We start from the raw sequence: 23,554 nt of genomic DNA on the forward strand, positions 1-23,554 counted from the left end.
AATTTATTGCACATATTAGTCTGGTCTCTGTAAATAACAGCTGGGTTAGGAATATTTGTAGATATAATTATTCTATGTTTTATTATATGCAGAGTGATTTATGTTTTTGTGTTGACGTGTTCACAATTGCAGAGAAATATTCTGGGGTATACGTAGAATCTGATGTGTATTTTCTTGGGGTAAAGCTGAATTGTGTCCAGAGTAAAGTAATTAAAAGAACAGTGAACAAATGAATTCTTATGGTTATACGCAGATCACAGTTTAAAACGCAGAGGGAACAGGAAGCAAATATGCAGCCCAGTGGTGATGAACAAAACCCAGGGCAAACGGTAGATGCTAGCCAAGGAGAATCCAAAGATGCTATGGCTGAGCTCTTAAATCAAATGAAACTTTTGATGAATACCGTATCTAGCTTAGCTTCAGAACAGTCTCACATGTCTGCTATTAAAATGACTATGTCTGCTCCTCAAGCGAATATTTCAACAACAGTTGAGAATTTAACTTCGAAACAGTCCAGTCAGACGAAACTGTCAGCTGAGCAAGCGAATATGTCTCCTATTCAAGTGAATATGTCAGCTGCACAGGCGGCTATTTCTGCAAATGTAGAAGCCATAGATATGGAACAGGCAAATACAGTGGCTAAAGTAACAAATCTGACCACCACTGTGAACAATTTAGTTACAGAACAGGCAGATTTAGTCGAGAAAGTGAAGGGTATAACGAGTAAAGTGAACGAACTGCCCACAAGTGAAGATTTTGTTGAAGTATTAGCTGATGTGAGTACTTTGACAAATGAACAGACAGAAATCAGGAAATAAATAAATAGTATGAAGCAAACCCACGAACACTTTCCGATCGAAATAACCAGAGTAAAAAGTGAAACTGAAACCGGGAGAAAACAAACGGTAGAAGTAGAGGTACGAGACCTAGCCTGAACAGTAAAGGAAATAGCGTCCGGATGTGAAAGGCGAATGGAACAAAAGCTCCAAGAAAAAAACCAGCAGTTTAAGCAACAATTAGACGACTGGGTAGTGGATAAGGAACAGCAAGTGACATTGTGTGTTAATAAAGGTATCAAGGAAGCGGTAGAGAATATATTGAGTAAAGGCCTACCTCTCCAAATATATCAAGAGTTTGAGAGCAGAGAGAAACCGAGTTCCAAAGATGGAAAGGAGAAGTTACAAAGAATTTGCAAACGGGCGCTGAAAGGATAGAAGAACTGCAGTGGGCGGCTACTGAAGAAAGAAAGGAACAGATGTATGGAAGTATGTCACCTACGAGTGATTATAACAGATCTATCATGGAAAAGAAAATATTAAAGCAGAGGCAATTCCAAATATTTTTTTCTGGAAAAGAAGACATTAAATCCTGTCGTATTTATCAGACGATACAGAGGAGTGTTACTACGAGCTTGGTCTGATTGACAGAAAATCGAATATGTGTCAGGTTATATCAAAGGTGATGGTAGTCTGTGGGTGACTAACGTAGTAGACAATTGTCTACAGCTACGAAGAATTTGAGAAGGCATTCCGCAATATTGGTCAAGAAGCATTCAGGAGAGATTGAAGAAGAAAGTACATAACCCGGAACCCGTCTCTTACCGAAACTGGAACTTACGGATATACTTCGAAAAATATTTGAATAAAGCAACATATTGGGATCAACCAATAGACCGTAAAAGTGTGATAATGATCATTAAAGCTCATTTCCGATGGAGATCAGGGAAGAACTGCTGCATATTTCAGAAGATAATCTGGAGGAATTCATATCTGCAGTAGATTTACTCGATTTGCTACAGGAGGAACAAAGAGGAAGAAATAATTACAATAAATCCTATCAAATGGAAAATAGGCAGACAGGTTATAACAGTAATAACAGAAGAATGAATGGAAGACAAATGGGTAATTTTCGTCGAACAAATATGAATAATGGTTACAACAATGGATAAAACTGTATGGAACAGCAGAATAACGGAAGAAATTATGAGCCAAACAGAAACAGACAGAGGCGATTTGAAAGGCGGTACAATACTGTATATAATGACCATAGAAATCAAGGGCAAAGTAATCAAACCATATAGGAGGCGAGGCCAAGGCCAACAGATAATCAAGCCTTGCGAAAACAATCACTGGTCCTCGTAGAAGCAATTTGGAGGTGTTTCCTCAAGAGACATAGTGTAACAAATCATATCCAATACCGTGGAGATTGAAGAAACCAGTAAGTGAAGATGGTTCAAATGGCTCTGAGCACTATGCGACTTAACTACTGAGGTCATCAGTCGCCTAGAGCTTAGAATTAATTAAACCTAACTAACCTAAGGACATCACACACATCTATGCCCGAGGCAGGATTCGAACCTGCGGCCGTAGCGGTCGCTCGGTTCCAGACTGTAGCGCCTAGAACCGCACGGCCACTCCGGCCGACAGTAAGTGAAGAAACAAACAAGATGGTGAGCTGGGACCTGATAGAACCATTGGTCAGTCCATATTGCAGTCTGCTGTTAGTTGTACCTAAATCATGGGGAAAAGTAATATTGGTGTTGGATACAAGAGTCGTCAATACAGTTATTGCACACATGAGTACTGGTGAGCGCGGGCAATGCTTGAAGGTCCACGCAGCTCCGTGATGATGCACTGTCTTCTTCTAACCTCAGCGTCAATGGTAGCTGTGTCCGCCCCCGATAGCTGACTGGTCAGCGTGACGGATTGCCGTCCTACAGGCCCGGGTTCGATTCCCGGCTGGCTCGGAGATTTTCTCCGCTCATCCGGCGCGCAGGTCACCCAGTGTGGCGTCGAATGTAATAAGAGCTGCACCAAGGCGGCCGGACCTGCCCCGCAAGTGACCTCCTGGCCAATGACGCCAAACGCTCCTTTCATTTCCAATGCTAGCCGCTATCCAGGTCGTCTTCTTCCGTCCTTCCGCCTCAGTCATGGTTACTGTGGCTATTATTCAGAATTTAGTCTCCGCACTTCCGAGTGAATCAAAACACTGTTCTCGCACTGGTTTCGGCGTATTTCACTTCGGTTTCTTGTTAGTACATACCAAGTTCCCTGTTTTGTACTGATCACTTTCACTACTCAGTTTCCCAGGCCATGCACCATATTTGGGCAGCCGGTGGATTTTGTCTTCTTCACCATTTACAAGAGCCTGAAAACTATTTTTGCGGTCAGCCAGAACGTGATTGAGAACATACGGACAATAATTTCCAGTCTGCAAGTCCACATTCGTATTGTGCTCAGTGAAAGAAAATGTTCCTACTTGATATTTACTCAGCGGGATCAGGAACTATGACTATAAATAAAAGTTTTGAGTTCTAGCTGATTGATACAGGGTGGAAATAATTGAACTATATGAAATAAAAGTGTCGTAACTTCTGAACAGTTTGCGTTAAGACATTCAAACTGCACGGTCGGCCGCTGGGCATGATGGAATTTAGTATGTGCATGTATGGTTTGTTTTAGCGACGAAGCCCACTTTCATTTTAATGCGTTCATCAATAAGCAAAATTGGCGCGTTTGGGGGACTGAGAATCCGCATTTCGTGACTGAGAAGAGTCTTCACCCTCAATGGGTGACTGTGTGGTGTGCAATATCTAGTCACGGAATAATCGGCCCGATATTCCTTGATGACACGGTGACTACCGATCGGTATGTGAAGGTTTTATAAGATAATTTCATCCCAATTATCCAAAGTGACTCTGATTTCGGCAAGATGTGGTTCATGCAAGACGGAGATCGACTCCATCGAAGCAGGAGAGTGTTTAATGTTCTGAAGGAGCACTTTCGGGATTGCATTCTGGCTGTGGGGTACGCAAAGGCCACTGGCATGGGCCTCGATTGGCTGCCATATTTTCCGGATTTGAACACGTGGAACTCATTTTTGCGGGGCTGTATTTAAGACAAGGTGTACATAAATAGCCCCAAAACCATTGCTGAGCTGAAAACAGCCATTGAGGTGGTCATTGACAGCATCGATGTTCGGCACTTGAGCGGGTCATACAGAATTTCGCTATTCGTCTGCGCCACATCATCGCCAATAATGGCAGGAACGTCATATATGTCATAACCTAAATCCGAATATCTTTAGTGAAGTTTTCATGTTGAATAAAGCCTTTACACATCCTAAATTGTAACTAATTTACGCTTTTTTCATATATTCAATAATTGTGACTCTGTATATTCAGTAAAAGTTCACTTGCACGAAGGTAATAATATTTCTGATAATAATAATGCTCCTATCAGAAAAAGCACTAATAGCTGTTCGGAGGCGACCTCTGCTGTAGGTTCCGAGTAAAATGCTCTTCCGCCCTGATTTCTCACCACAAAAGTGGAAAATAATCTCGCCACTTTCCACACGGTTTTGTCAACATTTCGGGCGGCACACGAAGTGTTACTTCCGTGAATCTAAGTGAGCCAGGATGGTGTACAGTCCTCGCGAGTTCACTTTTTACTATTATTTATTTACACGCCTTTGGTAGGTGCCTTTCTCTGACGTCATCTGAGGCAGAGCGTATGCCGGCGTTTGAATGACGCGGACAGATTTACTGCCCCTCTGGCTGTATTTATATATGGGCGCAGCTGGCGGCCGATCGGAACATTGGTTGTCAACCACTCTAAGCACAGTCACCAGAATCTCAAAGGCCGCTTTCTCGGACACATATTATTTAATAACTCTGTTGTGTAACATTTTACCACCTTCATAATTTTTATATAAATAGTCGTAAGTAAGCTTTACTTGTCCGCATCTCGTGGTCGTGCGGTAGCGTTCTCGCTTCCCACGTCTGGGTTCCCGGGTTCGATTCCCGGCGGGGTCAGGGATTTTCTTTGCCTCGTGATGACTGGGTGTTGTGTGACGTCCTTAGGTTAGTTAGGTTTAAGTAGTTCTAAGTTCTAATGGACTGATGACCATAGATGTTAAGTCCCATAGTGCTCAGAGCCATTTGAACTATTTTTTAAGCTTCAGTTACTGAAATAGTTTCAGCTCGACTGCATTTACACTTTGCCGGCTATAATTTTTAGAATGGAAGCGATGGCGGAACATGACCTCTGAAGTACCTATTTAAGATTCCTTTTGTTAATTGTTATTTGCACTAAAGTGTTGAAGCTTGGTACACTCGCTCACCTCTGTATTTCTCACAATGCTTACAGCGCCTGTTGCGACACAATGGTGTGCTCAGTAAAACTTGTGCCTGCGCCAGTAGCGCAGTCTTCCGTCATATCTGCTACAGACCGCCTTTTATCCTGCTTTATAGAGCAGACAAGCCTTTCGACCTCCACGTTGCCTGTTGACACATTGACAAACAGAACCCTACTGCCTGCTCCTGGTTTCACCGTCCTTCAAATGGCTCTGAGCACTATGGGACTTAACATCTGTGTTCATCAGTCCCCTAGAACTTAGAACTACTTAAACCTAACTAACCTAAGGACATCACACACATCCATGCCCGAGGCAGGATTCGAACCTGCGACCGTAGCAGTCGCGCGGTTCCGGACTGAGCGCCGAGAACCGCATGTCACCGTCCTTCAACCACTTTTCATAGACGTTTACGAGAGTAGCACTCTTAACAGTCGACAAGCTTCGCCATTTCTGGAATGCTCGTTCCAAGGTGCTGAGCCTAAAAAATCTGCACTTTGTCCAAGTATATTTTTCCATTTGCAGTCCTCATCGCCGCTAGAATGATTCCTCATTTGGTTCCGCTTATTTATTTTTCTAACCGTGTGCCCGCAACGCCACAAAGCAGAATTATGTCTCGCCGTGGACGGTGGTGACAATGTTTTGGTTCATCAGTGTGACAGATGAAGTTTCTACCGCTGTCCGGAGTCAATAATCACTGTGTTCTGCTAATAAGTTCTCACTCGAGATTAATTAGTAAATACTGTCACAGAAGTCATCAATTAAACCCACGAGTGAAGAAGCGAACTGTACGCAATGTATGCGAATATTTCAGAACGTTAGTTGTCGGATTAAGACACATTGCTCGCGACATGGGACACAGGTGTCACTCCCTTGACTCTCAGCCGCAGACTGCCTGGCTTCCAACAATATGTTTTATACTGCTCATTATCAATGGTAGCCTTCTTAAATAAAGTATTCTATGAACCTCAAACTATTGAACTTTCTAATTAGTCAGTTAACTAATAAACGCTGCACGTCAAATGAAACATAAAAAAATATATCAACAACATTATAACGCCAAAGGTCTGGATCTAACAGTAAATTTGACGTAATTTGCAACTGAAGATAGCAATGATGTTAATTAATTCAGAAGATAATTAGTTTCAGACAATTTTAAATGCCTTACGGACAAGTTGGAGATATGTACTCTCAAAATATAGGCATTAATATGCCGAAATATGTCTCCTACCTCTCACTAAATATGTAAGATCGTACTGTATGAAACTTTTCAATTAACGATACTTCATAATTAAGTTTCTGAGTCACCTAATTAAATCACTACAACTATATTAGAAAGTAACACGTAATCAGCAACGAAATTCAATGAAACCAAGCATATTTATGTATCTGAAAACATTATGCACTCTTTGGTAATTATTATAGTTTAGCAAAAAAATTTAGAACATCTTGAGAGGCCGAAAAATACGCAGATGAGATTGGATTCTCAACTTGCTTCGTTTCAGGGTTTAAAGCAAGTTATTTTTAGATTCGGTGACTCTCCATCGAGTCCGGATAACGGTAGCTGAAGGAAATCGGAAGTATCAGTATTAAATCCAAATAAATAATTACTACAGACGAGAGTATTTAAAGCGGTTCTAGGCGCTTCAGTCTGGAACCGCGCGACCGCTCCGGTCACAGGTTAGAATCCAGCCTCGGGCATGAATGTACGTGATGTCCTTAGGTTGGTTAGGTTTAAGGAGTTTTAGGTTCTAGGGGACTGATGACCTCAGATGTTAAGTCTCATAGTGCTCAGAGCCATTTGAATCATTTAGTATTAAAATCCTAGAAATCGCCTGTCGAAGTATTCGCTACAGAGTGTGAGCTCACATGATACTAAGTACAGAAAGGTGGTTAAATTCCGAAACTGACGCCAGTGAGATTTTAGGGAAAATTAATGCATGATATGGAACGATAGGTTCATGGTAAATGGAGGTGTTGGAGTTGTCGCAGTAGATAAGAAACTTAAATCATCTGAGATAGAAACTGAGACGGCACGCGGGAGTTTTAGGCATGACTCAGTGTCAAGGCTCCAGATGTAATCGAAAAGTTAAGAGACCACACAAAATGAAATGAGCGTATGTCATTCCTGGCCGGGGGGCCCGTCTGGGGAAGTTCGGCCGCCAAGGCAGCCGACGCCACATTAGGCCACTTGCGTGCGGGTGATGAGGATGAAATGATGATGAGGACAACACAACATCCAGTCCACGAGCGGAGAAAATCTCCAACCCGGCCGCGAATCGAACCAGGGCCCACTTGTATGGGAGGCAAGCACATTCTAACTCCGTCAAGCAGGCGGAGGAGAGAACCACATAAATTCCTCATCACACTGTTATAATTGGAGAGAACTTTAATCATCCAATAATCAACTCCGAAACCTTCTGTAAGTGGTGGGAGTGATATACATCCTACGCTTTTTGAGAACTACGGGTTGTTCGGAAGCTCACTCTTGCTGGATATAAATTGGATTTAATAGTAACAAGCAGACCTGACCTCGTTGAGAATGTCTACTTCGAAACTGGTATTAGTGACCATGAGGCAGTTGTAACAGTAATGGTTACTTATGTCAGAGTGCAACTAATACAAGTAGAAGGATTATAGGCCTATGTTCTGCAAATTACAAAGAGGAATTCGAAATATTTAGCTCTCGATAGTAGCATGTAGAAGAACTATGGATCAGGTTTGGAAGAATTGTTGACCATGTACTTGAAAGATATGCACACAGTAGATATGCACAGTTCATGATGGGTCTCTACATGGTATTCAGTCATTGTAAAGAAACTTCTAAGAGTACAGAGGATTTTTTTTTTTTTTTTACTGAGTCTTCTGACTGGTTTGATGCGGCCCGCCACGAATCTCTGTCTTCCTCTACAGTTGTTGCCTTCTACAGCTCCCTCTAGTACCATGGAAGTCATTCCCTCATGTCTTATCAAATGCCCTATCATCCTTTCCCTCCTTCTTATCAGTGTTTTCCACATATTCCTTTCCTCTCCGATTCTGCGCAGAGCCTCCTCATTCCTTACCTCATCAGTCCAACTAATTTTCAACAATCGTTTGTAGGACTAGATCTCAAATGCTTCGGTTCTCTTCTGTTTCGCTTTTCCCACATTCCATTTTTCACTACTATACACTGCTGTACTCCAGACGTACATTCTCAAAAATTTCTTCCTCAAATTAAAGCCGGTATTTGATATTAGTAGACTTTCTTGGCCGGGAGTGCACTTTTTGCTTTTGATGTCCTCTTGCTCCGTCCGTCATTGGTTATTTTACTTCCTAGGTAGCAGAATTCCTTAACTTCATCTACTTCGTGACCTTCATTCCTGATGTTAAGTTTCTCCCTGTTTTCATTTTACTACTTTTCATTACCTTCGTCTTTCTTCGATTTACTCTCAATCCAATCTCTGTACGCATTAGACTGTTCATTCCGTTCAGCAGATCATGTAATTCTTCTTCACTTTCACTCAGGATGGCAGTGTCATTAGCGAATCGTATCATTGATATCCTTTCACCTTGAACTTTAATTCCACTCTTGAACCTTTCTTTTATTACCATCATTGCTTCCTCGATGTATAGCTTGAACAATAGGGGCGAAATGCTACATCCTTGTCTTACAGCCATTTTAATACGAGCACTACGTTCTTGGTCTTCCATTCTTGTTATTCCCTCTGTACATATTGTATATGACCCGTCTCTTCCTATAGTTTACCCCTACTTTTCTCAGAAATTCCTTGCACCACTTGCACCATTTTACATTGTCGAACGTTTTTCTCCAGGTCGACAAATCCTATGAAAGTGTCTTGATTTTTCTTTAGCCTTGCTTCCATTGCCGGCCGAAGTGGCCGAGCTGTTCTAGGCGCTTCAGTCTGGAGCCGGCCGGCGTGGCCGAGCGGTTAAAGGCGCTACAGTCTGGAACCGCACAACCGCTACGGTCGCAGGTTCGAATCCTGCCTCGGGCATGGATGTGAGTGATGTCTTTAGGTTAGTTAGGTTTAAGTAGTTCTAAGTTCTAGGGGACTTATGACCACAGCTGTTGAGTCCCATAGTGCTCAGAGCCATTTGAACCATTCAGTCTGGATCCGCGCGACCGCTACGGTCGCAGGTTCGAATCCTGCCTCGGGCATGGATGTGTGTGACGTCCTTAGGTTAGTTAGGTTTAAGTAGTTCTAAGTTCTAGGGGACTGATGACCTCAACATTTAAGTCCCATAGTGCTCAGAGCCATTTTTTGAACCTTGCTTCCATTATTTACCGCAAAGTCAGAATTGCCTCTCTCGTTACTTTACCTTTCCTAAGCCAAACTGATCATCATCTAGCGCATCCACAATTTTCTTTTCCTTTCTTCTGTATATTATTCTTGTGAGCAACTTGGTAGCATGAGCTGTTAAGATGATTGTACGGTAACTGTCGCACTTCGCAGCTCTTTCTGTCTTCAGAATTGTGTGGATGATGCTTTTCCGAAAGTCAGATGGTATGTCGCCATATTCCTACATTCTACACAACAAAGTGAATAGTTATTTTGTTTCCACTTCCCCCAATGATTTCAGAAATTCTGATGAAATGTTATCTATCCCTTCAGTCTTGTTTGATCTTAAGTCCTCCAAAGGTCTTTTAAATTCTGATTCTAGTACTGCATTCCCTATCTCTTCTAAATCGACTCCTGTTTCTTCTTCTATCACACCAGACAAATCTTCCCCCTCATAGAGGCTTTCACTGTATTCTCTTCACTTATCCGCTCTCTCCTCTGGATTTAACAGTGAAATTCCTGTTGCACTCCTAATGTTATCATCCTTGCTTTTAATGTCACCGTCAGTTGTTTTGACTTTCCTGTAGGCTGATTCTGTCCTTCCGACAGTCATTTCTTTTTCGATTTCTTCACATTTTACTTGGTGCCATTTCGACTTAGCTTCGCTGCACTTGATATTTATTTCATTCATTAGCGACTTGTATTTCTGTATTCCTGAGTTTCCGGGACATTTTTGTACTTCCTCCTTACATCGATCAATTGAAGAATTCTTTGTACCTATGTTTTCTTCCCAACATCTGTGATGGCCCTTTTTGGAGATGTCCATTCCTCTTCAGCTGTACTGCATACTGAGCCATTCCTTATTTCTGTATCTATAGCCTTAGAGAACTTCAACCGTATCTCGTCATTCCTTAGTACTGACGTATCCCACTTCTTTGCATATTTATTCTTCCTGACTAATGTCTTAAACCACAGACTACACTTCAGCAATGGTTCAAATGGCTCTGAGCACTTTGGGACTTAACTTCTGAGGTCATCAGTCCCCTAGAACTTAGAACTACTTAAACCTAACTAACCTACGGACATCACACACATCCATACCCGAGGCAGGATTCGAACCTGCGACCGTAGCGGTCGCGTGGTTCCGGACTGTGGCGCCTAGAACCGCACGGGCACTCCGGCTGGCACTCTTCGTCACTACTGTATGGTGATCTGAGTCTGTCTGCTCCTGGGTATATCTTATAATCCAATATCTGATTTCGGAATATCTGTCTGACCATGATGTAATCTAACTGAAATCTTCCCCTATCACCCGGCCTTTTCCACGTATACCTCCTCCTCTTCTGATTCGAGAACAGAATATTCGCTATTACTAGCTGAAACTTGTTACAGAACTCAGTTTGTCTTTCTCCTCTCTCATTCCTTGTCCCAACCTCATATTCTCCTGCAATCTTTTCTTCTACTCCTTCCCCTACAACTGCGTTCAACTCTTCCATGACTATTAGATTTTCATATCCCTTTACATGCTGTATTACACTTTCAATATCCTGATACGCTTTCTCTATGTCTTCATCTTCCGCTTGCGACGTCGGCATCTATACCTGAACTATCGTTGTCGGTGTTGGTTTGCTGTCGATTCTGATAAGAACAAACCTATCACTGAAATGTTCACAGTAACATACTCTCTGCCCTACCTTTCTATTCATAATGAATCCTACTCCTGTTATACCATTTTCTGCTGCTCATCTACTCATCTAACCAGAAATTCTTGTCTTCTTTCCATTTCATTTTACTTTCTCCTAATATATCTAGACTGAGCCTTTGCATTTCCCTTTTCACATTTTCTAGTTTCCCTACCACGTTCAAGTTTCTGACATTCCATGCCCCGACTCGTAGAACGTTAACCTTCCGTTGCTTATACAATCTTTTTCTCATGGCAATCTCCTCCTTGGCAGTCCCCTCCCGGAGATCCGAATTCGGAACTATTCCGGAATCTTTTGCCAATGAAGAGACCATCATGACACTGCTTCAATTACAGGCCACATGTCCTGTGAATACACTTTATGTGTCTTTAATGCAGTGGTTTCCATTGCCTTCTGCATCCTCATTCCATTGATCATTGCTGATTCTTCCGCCTTTAGGGGCAGTTTCCCACCCCTTGGACAAGAGGGTGCCTGTCCACTCCTCTGCCCTCTTTGACAAGGCCGTTGGCAGAATGGAGTGACTTCTTATGCCGGAAGTCTTTGGGCACCAATGCTGATTATTAATCAAAATTTAAGCAGCGCCGGCATTCGAACCGTGGACTGAAGAGGTGTTGATTATGAAACAAAGACACTACTCTTAGAGCACCGGGGGTAAAAGATGCTCAGTAAAACACGTTTGGGTATCAAGAGGACAATGCGTGAATCCTTCAGCTGCTACCGCAGCAGAATATGATCCAAAAATGTCTCAGGAATCACAAAGAAATTCTGGTCATATGCAAAGGCTGTTATTAGTACCAAAGGTAGCGACCAAACACACATGGACAAGACAGGGACTGAAATTGAGGGTAGTAAAGCGAAAGCAGAAACTCCATATTCCATTATCGAATATTTCTTTACAAACGAAGAACAAGTGGTATTGCCCATATTTAGTTCTTGCACCAGTGGAATGGCGAATAAAATAGATAGTAGCTTCAGTGGTGTTGAGAAAGATCAGTAATTGGTAAAATTGAGCAAAGCCCCTGCACCCATTGGAACACATATCAGATTTTGCACCGACTTAGCGGCTGAGTTAGCCACACCCGACTACAAGAAGGATAGGAGAAGTAATCCACAAAACTACCTTATAATAATAATTGTTGTAAAATCTTAGAACATATGTGAGCTCACAAGCTCAAATATAATGAGGTACCTCGAAGAGAATTACCTTCTCCATGGCAAACAGCACTTTTCTCACATGAGATTCTGAAAGCCATGGATCAAAGCAGTGAGATAGAGGCAGCATTTTTTTGATTTCTGAAAAGAATCACACCTAATCTTGTTACAAAAATTACAATGGTACGCAAAATCAATCAAAATTTGTGACTGAATTGAGAATTCATGGGACGGACGACCCAGCAAGTTATCTTGGATGGAGGGTAATCAACGGATACAGAAGTAACGTCGGATGTGCCTCAGAGAAGTGTATTGAGGCCCTTGCTGTTCATTTTGTATATTAATGACCTTGAAGAAAACATTAACAGTAACCTCAAATTCTTCGCAGATGATATCGTTATCTATAATGAAGTAATCTGCTGTTTGAAAAGAACTGCCCAAATATTCAGTCTGATCTTGATAAGATTTCAAAGTGCAGCAAAGATTGGCAACTTGCTTTAAATGTTCAGAAGTGTTAAACTGTGCACTTTACATAATGAAGAAACAGTATTCTTTGACTATAATATCGACGAGTCATTGGCGAGTCATTGACCCACTTATCTGCATCTGCGAAAAAAATTAATGCATTATTTGGGTCAACATTTGTAAAACTCTAATTCCTCTCTCTCAGTCCCCACCATGTGGTGAGAGAGGGAGTGTTTTAGTTCTAGCAAATAAAAATTTACGAAGTAAATAAATATTTTTTATTTATCCGTAATCATTTTCCACGCGAAAATGAGAACATGGATTTTGTTGAATTACAGCGCCAACTACCAAGAACCAAAACAAATGTTTAAGACAGAATGTACGTAGTTTTTTTATGTAGAATCTGATTCTGCAATAAAAAATGGGGGTAACCAACTGAAATTTTAAAGTTGCCTCCCACCCCATCCCCAGTAGGCTGGGGTGTCGGGCTAATTTTAGCACCAGCAGATGTCCCCCTCGAAAATAATCAACTTTGAATTCTACACATTTTTTCGTGTGAAGTTTATTTTTCGAGCTATTCTGGTTTGTCATCTTAAAATTTACACCATGTATATCTCTCCCATAACGATTCTGAGGCCAATATTAGGTTAATTACCGCGCATGTAGAGGCATTTAAACAGAAAGTCTTCCCGCTCTTCAAGCGCGAGTGAAACGGGAAGATGACCTCGTAACCGGTACAATGCAAAGTACCCTCTGTCATGAACTTTACGTTAGCGCTCAGAGTATGGATGTAAACGTAGATCTAAACTCGCTGCCTGTCGTCTCCCCTTCATTAAGAGACATGTTAGCTGTGTTGGTGCTGGTTGTCTGGAGAGGATTACACCGTCGTCGGATCTTCAGAGAAGACTAAAAAGCAAACATTCATCAAGGCTAAGGAGATAATCAGGCGTATCTTGGAAACTGTATTACTAGTTTCTTTTTCTGAGGTCAAACGTCTTCCTACTGTAGGCAATTATTCACCACTACCGTCTTTATTGGCGTCGATATCATCTTTGTCTCCTCCATTTGAAAGGGAAAACTTATTAAATGTCAAAGCGAACTGAGGGCATTAAGTTCACTTCACACTGTACAAGCTGTATCAAAGACAACTGAGACGGTGTACCAACTTTTGCGATTGTTCAAGACGCTCAACTGCTGTAGCCATTTATGCAGACAAGTTAAAGGAACAGCTCATTATATCTTCAATTGGTATATTCTCTGCAGTTTTGGAAGCTATTGATGTCTTTATTTTCTTTGGAAGTGTGAACCTGCCAACTTTTGGAAAAAACGACTTCACACTACGATGTGTAAATAGTGAAATTGGTAGCTTCAGAAACAAGGTTACCGTGACTCAGTTAAAAGATGCAGGAAAGAGCTCCACTTTTGGAAACTAACGAAAATATTTCACCTCCATTTCGTTAAATCCCTCCGAATAGCAACGCGGTACGAGATCCACACTAAACCCTATGAGATTAGTGAATTACATTCAGACATGGTTCAGTTGTTAAAACTAACACCAAAGCATAAATTGACAGATATTCTCCAGGTTATACGCATTACACAAGAACTGCATCAATGTGTTGTTGTCCTTGTAGTTTATTAGTAAGGCTTATTGAATATGACATTCAGACATACTTTTGAAATTTCCAGTCTCACCAGGGAGAAATACAGGTGACAGTCTGACTTATTTGCTGTGAGACCAAGTATGTCATTAGTCACATCATAATGCTAAACTTATCTTCTCATTTCATGTTTGTGTACATGATGTTTACAGCATTTTAGCTGGAATTACGTCACCAAAGAGCTTTCTTTCTCACATATCACTTTTAGTTGACTGACAGGATTTGCAAATGGTTCTTTACGTTAGTAAATGGTTTATAATTGTTAAGAAGTTCACATTCTGACACTGAACTAAACGGAGATAGAAAAATCTTTTAATTGCATTATCTGTCACTAACGTACCGGTGGAAGAAGTTGCTGCGCGAATTGGTGAGAAGAATTTTAAATGACTTGTCACAAATGCAAAAGAATTTTACGTGCGACACTACATATTTGTTGTATTTAGAACACATCATGGTGTTCATAAATTTATTCTCCCACTGAAAATTGTTGGGACTTCTGTTTGGAAAATATTCAGAGAATGTAGTATACACATCACATAGGGTCTAGTTTCCCAAATGTAGGGAAGCACTGGGTTTCAACTGTTCTTCTTCTTGTTCATATTCATAAGTGAACGTTTTCACTCTACACATATCTGTCATTAACCGCACAGTAGCTTGTGGTAATGCATATCTAAAATTTTGTGTTCTGCAGTTCGCAGTTGCTAAAGAAATTATTATGAGAATAATGAAACTTGTACTTTCGTAACTTTCAATGGTGAGAGGAAGTTCCAGTCAAGCTAGTCTCTCATACAGCTGGAGTATCTTAGCCACTGAAACACCTTGCTTAAAAAAGGGCTGTTTTAGCATCTATATTGCACTAAAGAAGACTATTCAAGGTTGTGTGATGTAAAAGGATTTTTATTTTAATGTTAAAAAATAATTGCCTTCTTCAGAACTGTTAAATTTACGTACTCATGTAACTAAATTAATGCCTGAAAAGTAAAAAGACCATGGCTTAACAGAGGCATGTCATAAGAGAAGAAATTTCTGTCCTTAGGTTCATATGGTAATGAGGCGACAAATCTAAACAACAGAATTTCAGTAATTATCTCAGAATGAGGAAGCAACAGTAGTAAATACCAAAATTCCTTTGTTATCTGATGGAAACTAAAGGTAACTCGAATACCGTGGCCTTAAAGAAGACAGAATGATACCTCATCTCTCTCATTCAAGCTGTAATTTGCATGTTGGCTTCAGGTTCTTGGAGTAATACCTAAGTTAAAAGTAATCTATGTATAATGGTATGTAATAAATGGTATAGCATCCTAAACTTTCTTACCAGCCCACAAGAAAGTGATTATATTAAGGGCAGCATAACTATTAAAATTAGGAATTCTAAAGAACACCAGTGCAGCCAAATATGCGAGATACGTATACCCAGAAACACAAAATAACGAAGCACATCAAGATCAGCACGAAAACGACCCTAAGAACCAACACTTTAATAATCTGAGAAAAAAAAATCACACCTTCGAGGACATTATTAGCAGCTACTTACCTATAAATTCTGTTTGTGTCAAACATGTTACTATATTTCCTAAAATTTAACTGTGTACCTACACTTTTTGTATCTTCCGGAGCCGATATCTCGCCGCCAACGAAGAACCACCAGGCCGCCGACCAGCGAAGACGGCCAGAGCGGTGTTATAAGCGGCGGCCACCTGTGGATTTTGTTCTAGTTGGGGATTAGTTCCGTGTTGCCATTTGGTGCCGAGCGTTACACCGTGTTATTGCTAGTTCGCTCTACTAGGAAACATTCAGTGTACTTACACGCGTACGCCCCCCCGCGTCAGACCTCTGCGTATAGTCAGTAGCAACAAGTTATTGACAGTGTAGCAATTCTTCACCCAGAAGTTAAGTACAACATATTTATTTAAAGTGCACTTGTGTCAACTAATCTTTTGCTTACCTGTCCAGATTCCTATGGCGACAGACCTTTGGCCACCTTCCACCCATTTATCATTAGCAGCGAGGACGTAACACACGGCTCCTCGGAACGTAACGGTTACCAACTCGCATGTATAACAGTAAACTTGCAACTTTCAGTTACAAGTCTAGTTAGATAAACATTCTAATAATAGTTTGAAAGATTTTAATTGTTGTAACTTATTTATAATCCGGCAGTAACGCCAAATATGTTAGTTGCAGTTGGAGTTGTACTCTCTATATTCAAAATTAATTTTTATCACAGATATTGTAAAAAGTTGTTTTATAATCTCGATCCTTTGGAAATAAAGAAAGCTGAATGTGTGCAAAAAGTTCATTGGTTACTATATTACGTGCAAAAAACTCAGGTAGTACTTAAGCTGTATTTGCGCAGACAATTATCCTTTCTAAAATTTATTTCACTGCGTGCTTCCATCCGATGTTATTGCCACCCGGTGATGTAGACTAATAATTTGTTTCAGTTACATCACCGACTGTTTTAAAGTCGTTTTACGGTAACAATAATGAGTACTAAGAATTGTCGGATAGTGATGTTGGGTTGTTTTGTACAATTTAATATTTATCAGATTATAAATTAAATATGTTTATTGATATTATTGTTCGTTTTTTACTACTATTAAACTTCGAATTTCCTTTTAGGGTGTCTTCTTTTTTTGCATGGACGTTTAGCAGTTTGATGTGGAGCACAATAACCAAAAGAATAAAAAAATAATATTCCTGAAATGTAGATCTAACAGAAATTTAGTTTTGTAAAGGTTGAAATGGCATTTCAGATTTCTCTTTCCTGCAGATATAAAAATGAAGATCCTTTCTGTTACGAATGCACTTCCATTGACACGTGTAACGATGTGACATGGAGGTGTATCGCAAAATATTGCCCCAAAATCAGGCAAAAATGTAAACGTATTGATTATGTAATTCGTCTGGAATTATATTAAATGCATAGTAGGGACTGGACTCTTACAGCGGCTGCACTGTCACGTGTAGCAGTACAGCTTGTCAATAAATTAATTAGAATTCTGCGTGTTTGTGGTAGCTAAGTGTCTTATCTCAAGTGGTCTTTGAAGAATTCAGCTACCGAACCATCAGAGAAAGACATCGAAGATAGAGCACCTGATTGTTCCACTTCAAGAGTGAGATAAAGCGAGAAGTCATAGGTGCATTCCATGACCGTCAGATTTCCCCTTTATTGTTCCACAATAATACCGACCGAACTTGGTGACGGCATGACAGCGGAACTTCATGGACAGACGTATCGTAGACACAACTGAGATGTTTTTTTGTACTCTGTTTTTTTTTGCTACTTTTATGGCAACCACTATTTGTTTTTGTCTGACGATAGTTCATTGATCTCTGTCTCTCTACTATGGCGAAATGCTTGATAAATAATTCAAGAGAGTCCAGATAGCAGACCGACCTGAGTCTGAGTGCAGCCTCGGTGTATTACTGTTTTTATTCTTCAATTTTAGCCAAAATTCATTATTATCGTCTCTCGGCTGAATGGCGTCACCTTTCTAGCTATTTAAACTAACTGAAAAAATTTACATTGCTTATAAAATATTTATTAATAAATTACAACAGTCTCATCCGTTCAGCTCTTCATACAGTTTGCAGCAGCAGAGGCAAAAAACTGTAACTGTGTGTGTTGTTACTTTCACAGCGGTTCCGAATGCATTTGTTTTGCTCTCCTGGTGTTTTCTGTGTCGTATGGGTATTGTCCGTCAAGGACGGGAGATACGATTGAGTTTTCAGTCGAGTGTTTTTATGTAATATTTTCGGAGAACAGCGACCGATGATAGCCCGTAATTAATAGGCCGAAATCGGTCAGAAGTTAAAACCAGCTGCGATCAAGGCTACTTTTAAATAATTTCAGTTGATGTCTTACGGGTCGTTTTTCTTCCTATGCAAGTTGATGGTCTGGCCGTTATAACGGAGCGGTGATGCAGCAGTGCTGACAGCACTGAAGCTGCTGCCGTTTGAGGGAGACGCGCACGAGAATCAGATAGGGTGCAAGGAATTAAAAGTGTATCATGTGCTTAAGTACAGCGCAAGTGAAATGTCGGTTCAGTGCAACGTAATTTGTGTAAAATACAAAGATGCGTGATAGTCGCTAACTGATACACACATCAGACGGAAACGAGGCACTTACTGCGGAGAAAAACTTTATTATTGTTTGCAAATGCTTCTGTTTAATTTGTTGAACAACTCAGTTTGCAGAATTTTTGATTGGAGAGAGTTAGAAAGTTTGTACTTCAGCGTATTATCTCTGTAATCAGACTTTTCTTTTGTGTATAAAATCCTGCACTGACACAAAGCTACACGTGAGATTAATTGCTTATTTGTATACTTTTTGTGTGGGAAAATGTTGTTCTGAGTTGATTTAAGAGTGTCACACTCACAGTTTGGCAAACTTTTACCCTATTATTTACAGTTTTATGTTGACGACGCGACGGCCCTCTTCTGGTGGGATAGTAAGTTTCTGTTCTACTTTCCTTAATAACTGCTCGAAAGCTGTAGAAAGTGGGGGTATAGCGTTGGGTTGGTGCATAAGTTCGGTAGCATTTTCCATAAGTTTAAAGCACGACAGATACACATAACAGAGAGCTTAGTCTTCAGTATTATATTCTCCTTCACTACTTACAACAGTCTGCCAACGCTGGGGTAACTTTTCGATTCCACGACTGTGGAAATCGCTTGGTTTTGAGGCAAAGAACTCGTCGAGCTATGGTCCGAGCGCATTTTCATCTGAAAATTAAGTTCCTTGAAGGTTCCAGAATGAAGTTTTCACTCTGCAGCGGAGTGTGCGCTGATATGAAACTTCCTGGCAGATCTCCCACTTGACCGCGAAAGGCAAAGGTCCCGAGTTCGAGTCTCGGTCCGGCACACAGTTATAATCTGACAGGAAGTTCCTTGAAGGTTATTCGACAGAGAGCGAAAAAGGTGAAAATATGAGGGCACAAGACCAGGTGAAAAAGGTGGTTGCGATAATGACTTCCCAACGTAACTCCTGTGTAGTGCTTTTTGTCAGTCTAACTGATTAAGGACGGTCGTTATCGTGAAGTAGCATCACTTCACGCAGAATTCCTGGTCGTTGTTCTTCGACTGCGACTTCAAGACGTCTCATCTGTTGACAGTAATAGTCAGCAGGATGGTTACACCTCGGGGAACCAATTCGTAGAACACCATACCTACGCTTTTCCACCAAATGCCTAACATTATCTTTTGTGCGCGCAGGTCTTTGTACGGGGATTTCTGCTTTGGTTGGGCTTAACCAATCCTTTTTCCCCATATTCGAGCATAAAGACATCTTTTCTCGTCAACAGTAATCATGCGGGACAGGAATTGTCGGTGTTGTTGGCGAGCCAGTTGATTACGAGCAAGTAGAGATGCACGTATGACTACCCGCTGATTCTGGCTTAGATCATGTGTTATCCATACGCCCGAGTTGCGAACCTTCCACGTCGCATGAAAATTTCGTACGATGGTAGAATGATCACAGTTCATCACATTTGTGAGTTCTAGAGTACACTGACGTGGATAATTGTCGATTAATGCGTTTAAACGATCTTAATCGAACCCCGACAGCCTTCCTGAGATTGGAGAGCCACTAACGTCAGAACGATCCTCCTCAAAACGAGGTAACGGTTTTATTACCGCTCTCTGCTCAGTAGCATTATCCCCACACACTGCACAAATCTTTGTGGCTGCCTCCGCTGCTGTCACCCCACTATTGAACTCAAACAGAAGAACATGTCGGATATGTTCCGTTTTCTGCACTTGGCACTCCATTTTCTAGCGTCCACAACTTCACTCACTACCTGCAATGACAAAATGACAATACGTAAACTGAGGCAGCAGAATTACAAAAAAGAAATGAGAGTGGATAAATATACCCGTAGCAACCGGAATACGAACATGCAATACACAAATTACAGGCAGAAAAGAGACACCAGATGATTTGTTTTGACTGAGCACAGCAGCTTGTCTGCACACGAAATCACTATCGCTGGCCGCTTGTATCTCTGACGTATGACAAAATGGCGTAGTGAGTAAAAAGAGTGCATTTTTAAGATGTCAGGGATAGCAGGGCTTAGGAGAAGATTTGCTTATGGAAAGACAGGTGGTTGAAAGGAAGGTACAAGCGGTATCGAAGAAAAGTTAATGGAATTTTTGACTGACACAGGAAGTCAGGTTAGCCATTTGTCTAATTATGGTAAAAGAATAAAGATAACTGCAGATGTCCATCTTTCACTGTTACTAATGTACAATTTCTCCAATTTCTCGGTTTGACGGGATCGAAAGACAGGAAGGTAGAGGAAGAGGTGTTGACGACATTTCAAATACCAGGAATAACAATACCGCAATCCATGTTATTCGGGAGGACGACGGTTCAATCCCGTCTCCGGCCATCCTGATTTAGGTTTTCCGTGATTTCCCTAAATCGTTTCAGGCAAATGCCGGGATGGTTCCTTTGAAAGGGCACGGCCGATTTCCTTCCCAATCCTTCCCTAACCCGAGCTTGCGCTCCGTCTCTAATGACCTCGTTGTCGACGGGACGTTAAACACTAACCACCACCACCACCACCACAATCCATGTTAGTACTAGTTCATATCCAATTACCAGTGTTATTAGTTATGGACTGGATGTTGAGTCATAGGATGCTACTGGATATACCTCGGGAAATGATGTGAACAAATATCGAAGGTAAACAGACGTGGGTCAAGTTAATAAAGAGGTAAATAAAAGAAGAGCCTACCGGATATATGAGTAATTCGAAGATAAAAGCTGACAGAGGAGTGGAATACGTTAGTAATGACGAGATGAATGGGAATGTCGAGGGAAAACAAAAAAAATTATTGGAAAATCAGGTGGAAACTAAAGGTAACGAATTATTAGGATCGACAGAAATGAAAGAGATCAGTTAAAATAAGTTTCAACGATTAAAGCCCAAGTACGAAGACAAAAAACAAGATAATTAAAGGTTACAAATGTAGATAAAAATTAAAAATCATTTACCGTTCGATAAACCACGTCACTCTGTCGCATTGAGGATTAGGTGCAGGGACTTATACAAAAGAAGTGACACAATTTCAGAGACTTAACTGGTCTCTTAAAGATATGATTTTATCCACACGGACAGAAGCGGTGAATGAATATTTGTACCAAGGCCGGGAATCGAACCCGGGTCTCCCGTTTACTAGGCAGATCACATCACTGCACAGATTACTCTGGCCCCTGGGTCCTCGATACGAATTCTCACTGCCGCTCCAGTCTACTTTAAATTCTCCCTTACACACGAACAGAATTGCTTGATGCTCTCGATGTTCTGGAACAGCACATCAGCATCGAACGTAAATGGGGGACCCAGCCACAAACACAGGTGCAGGTACTTACAGAAATGATTCCTCGCCTTGGTACAAATTTTCACTCGCCCCTTCGATCTACATACATAAAATTCCTTACGATTTAATTGATAATCTTTTACGTGATTAACGTCATTAGAAATTTTATAATTGTTAAAATAATAAAAATACAAAATAAAAAGATACCCGAAAGCAAGACCGAGCCTTGTCTTTCTCTCGGAATCTTCTGCCTAATGCGCTTGCGACTTTTAGGGGTGGACACACTTGAAGTATACAACCAATCTGCAAAGTCTCATCACGAACTGAATTTCCGAGGCCGTGAAATCCCCTTGTAAAACTGAAACAGTGCTGTACTTACTCTACTTCGCAAGAAAGATAGTAGAAAATGCATAAAAACTACAATCAGCGCCCTTTCGTTAATTAACAAGGTACAGCAAAAGCATAGGAAAAAACTATATTTTAATCAGACCATGAACACTTTGACTTTAACCCATCTCGTGATATGAAATCTCATCCTCAGATATAAGATGAAGAAGATACAGGTCTAATCACCCCATTACATACGAGATGTCAGCTTCAGGTCCATGTTATATCGCCTTCACAGTGTACCACTGTATAAATAGGAGCTCGATCGAGAATTTCAAAGTATTCTGCACATTGTATGTTCCATCGATACGACTTCAATCATGTAATAAATATTAATAATGGTATACTGCGCAAAAAAGAACTCGATACGGCTAGACAGAGATCAAATAATGATGGAATCACACAAGAGAGTTTGGACGAGGAGAAGACGAGTTCATTGGTTACCATAAAAGACTATACTTCGGTACGATTTCACAAAGAGTAGTCTAAAGCTTACGACAAAAAAGATAAAGCCGGCTTTCTTTACTCCACGGAATCTTGACCAAGAGAGAAGGTCCCCTGTGATAAGTACGACGCTACTGTTATTACACACGATGAGCCAGTGAAAGCTTGTTGAGCCACTTGTGGAAGGCAATTCAGCAGTGATTCTGCGTGCTATGAAACGTAATGTCACAGTTTTTGAGTGCTTGGTTATTTATCCCGTGCTTGTTGTTATATGACTTTGCGTCTTCTCTGTATCGGTTCATCTGTATTTTATGGTGAAATATTTTATAGTTTGTATGGTAGTGCTGTGTAACGGTGGGTGCTCAGTCATTCCTACGGCGTTTGGATACGCGCAGATATGTTTGTTACTTTCACGCTTATGTGTGTGATGGCGCTTGTGCACTCCGCCGCGAGATAACATGAGTACTGTCATTGGCCCTGTTCGGCGAGGCTATGGGAGGGATGCTGTCCGCCGCTTCCTGATATGATGTGCTTAAACAGTTGTGCTTCCAACGTTTATAGCTCAGATTTTTCTTATTTTATTGTTTCCATTGTAGATGAACATGGTTTTAACATGTCAGTTTTTTCAACTGGTGAACTCGATTCGTGACGCCATGCTTGTTGCGGGTAACAGTATTTTGTTTAGAGAATGTTGAGTCTGCCTTCTTCCCATATCATGGCTTAATGTTTTACTGACGTTGAAGTATTTCTTATTCGTTGTCATATTGCTTATATTGCTTAGGATCAGTGTCCGTTTTTGGAACTTAATGTCGACTGTATGCTTTGTATCTTGTTCGGATGTGCACCAGCGGATGAGATTTGATATCACAAAACCGGCCGTGTTCCTGTAAATAAATATTTACATACATCTGGAAACGGTTTATTTGTCAACTATGGATTACTTCATCTGCGGTGACCCACCAGATAAAACTATATGTGGCTATCTGAAAGTCATGAACGA

The 23,554-nt window shown here is 40.9% G+C and overlaps 1 protein-coding gene across 1 annotated transcript in view; it reads left to right on the top strand.

The window, feature by feature from the left end:
• Positions 1-548: 548 nt before the first annotated feature.
• The window catches only part of LOC124762290 (facilitated trehalose transporter Tret1-like), a 98,093-nt gene continuing 75,087 nt past the window's right edge, over positions 549-23,554 (top strand). The window contains exons 1-2 of the mRNA XM_047249119.1: positions 549-776; positions 18,812-18,851. Of these exons, the coding sequence (XP_047105075.1) occupies positions 549-776; positions 18,812-18,851 (268 nt within the window). The remainder of the gene's footprint in view (positions 777-18,811; positions 18,852-23,554) is intronic.

The sequence above is a fragment of the Schistocerca piceifrons genome, chromosome 1 (genome assembly GCF_021461385.2).
Source record: "Schistocerca piceifrons isolate TAMUIC-IGC-003096 chromosome 1, iqSchPice1.1, whole genome shotgun sequence".
NCBI lineage: Eukaryota > Metazoa > Arthropoda > Insecta > Orthoptera > Acrididae > Schistocerca > Schistocerca piceifrons.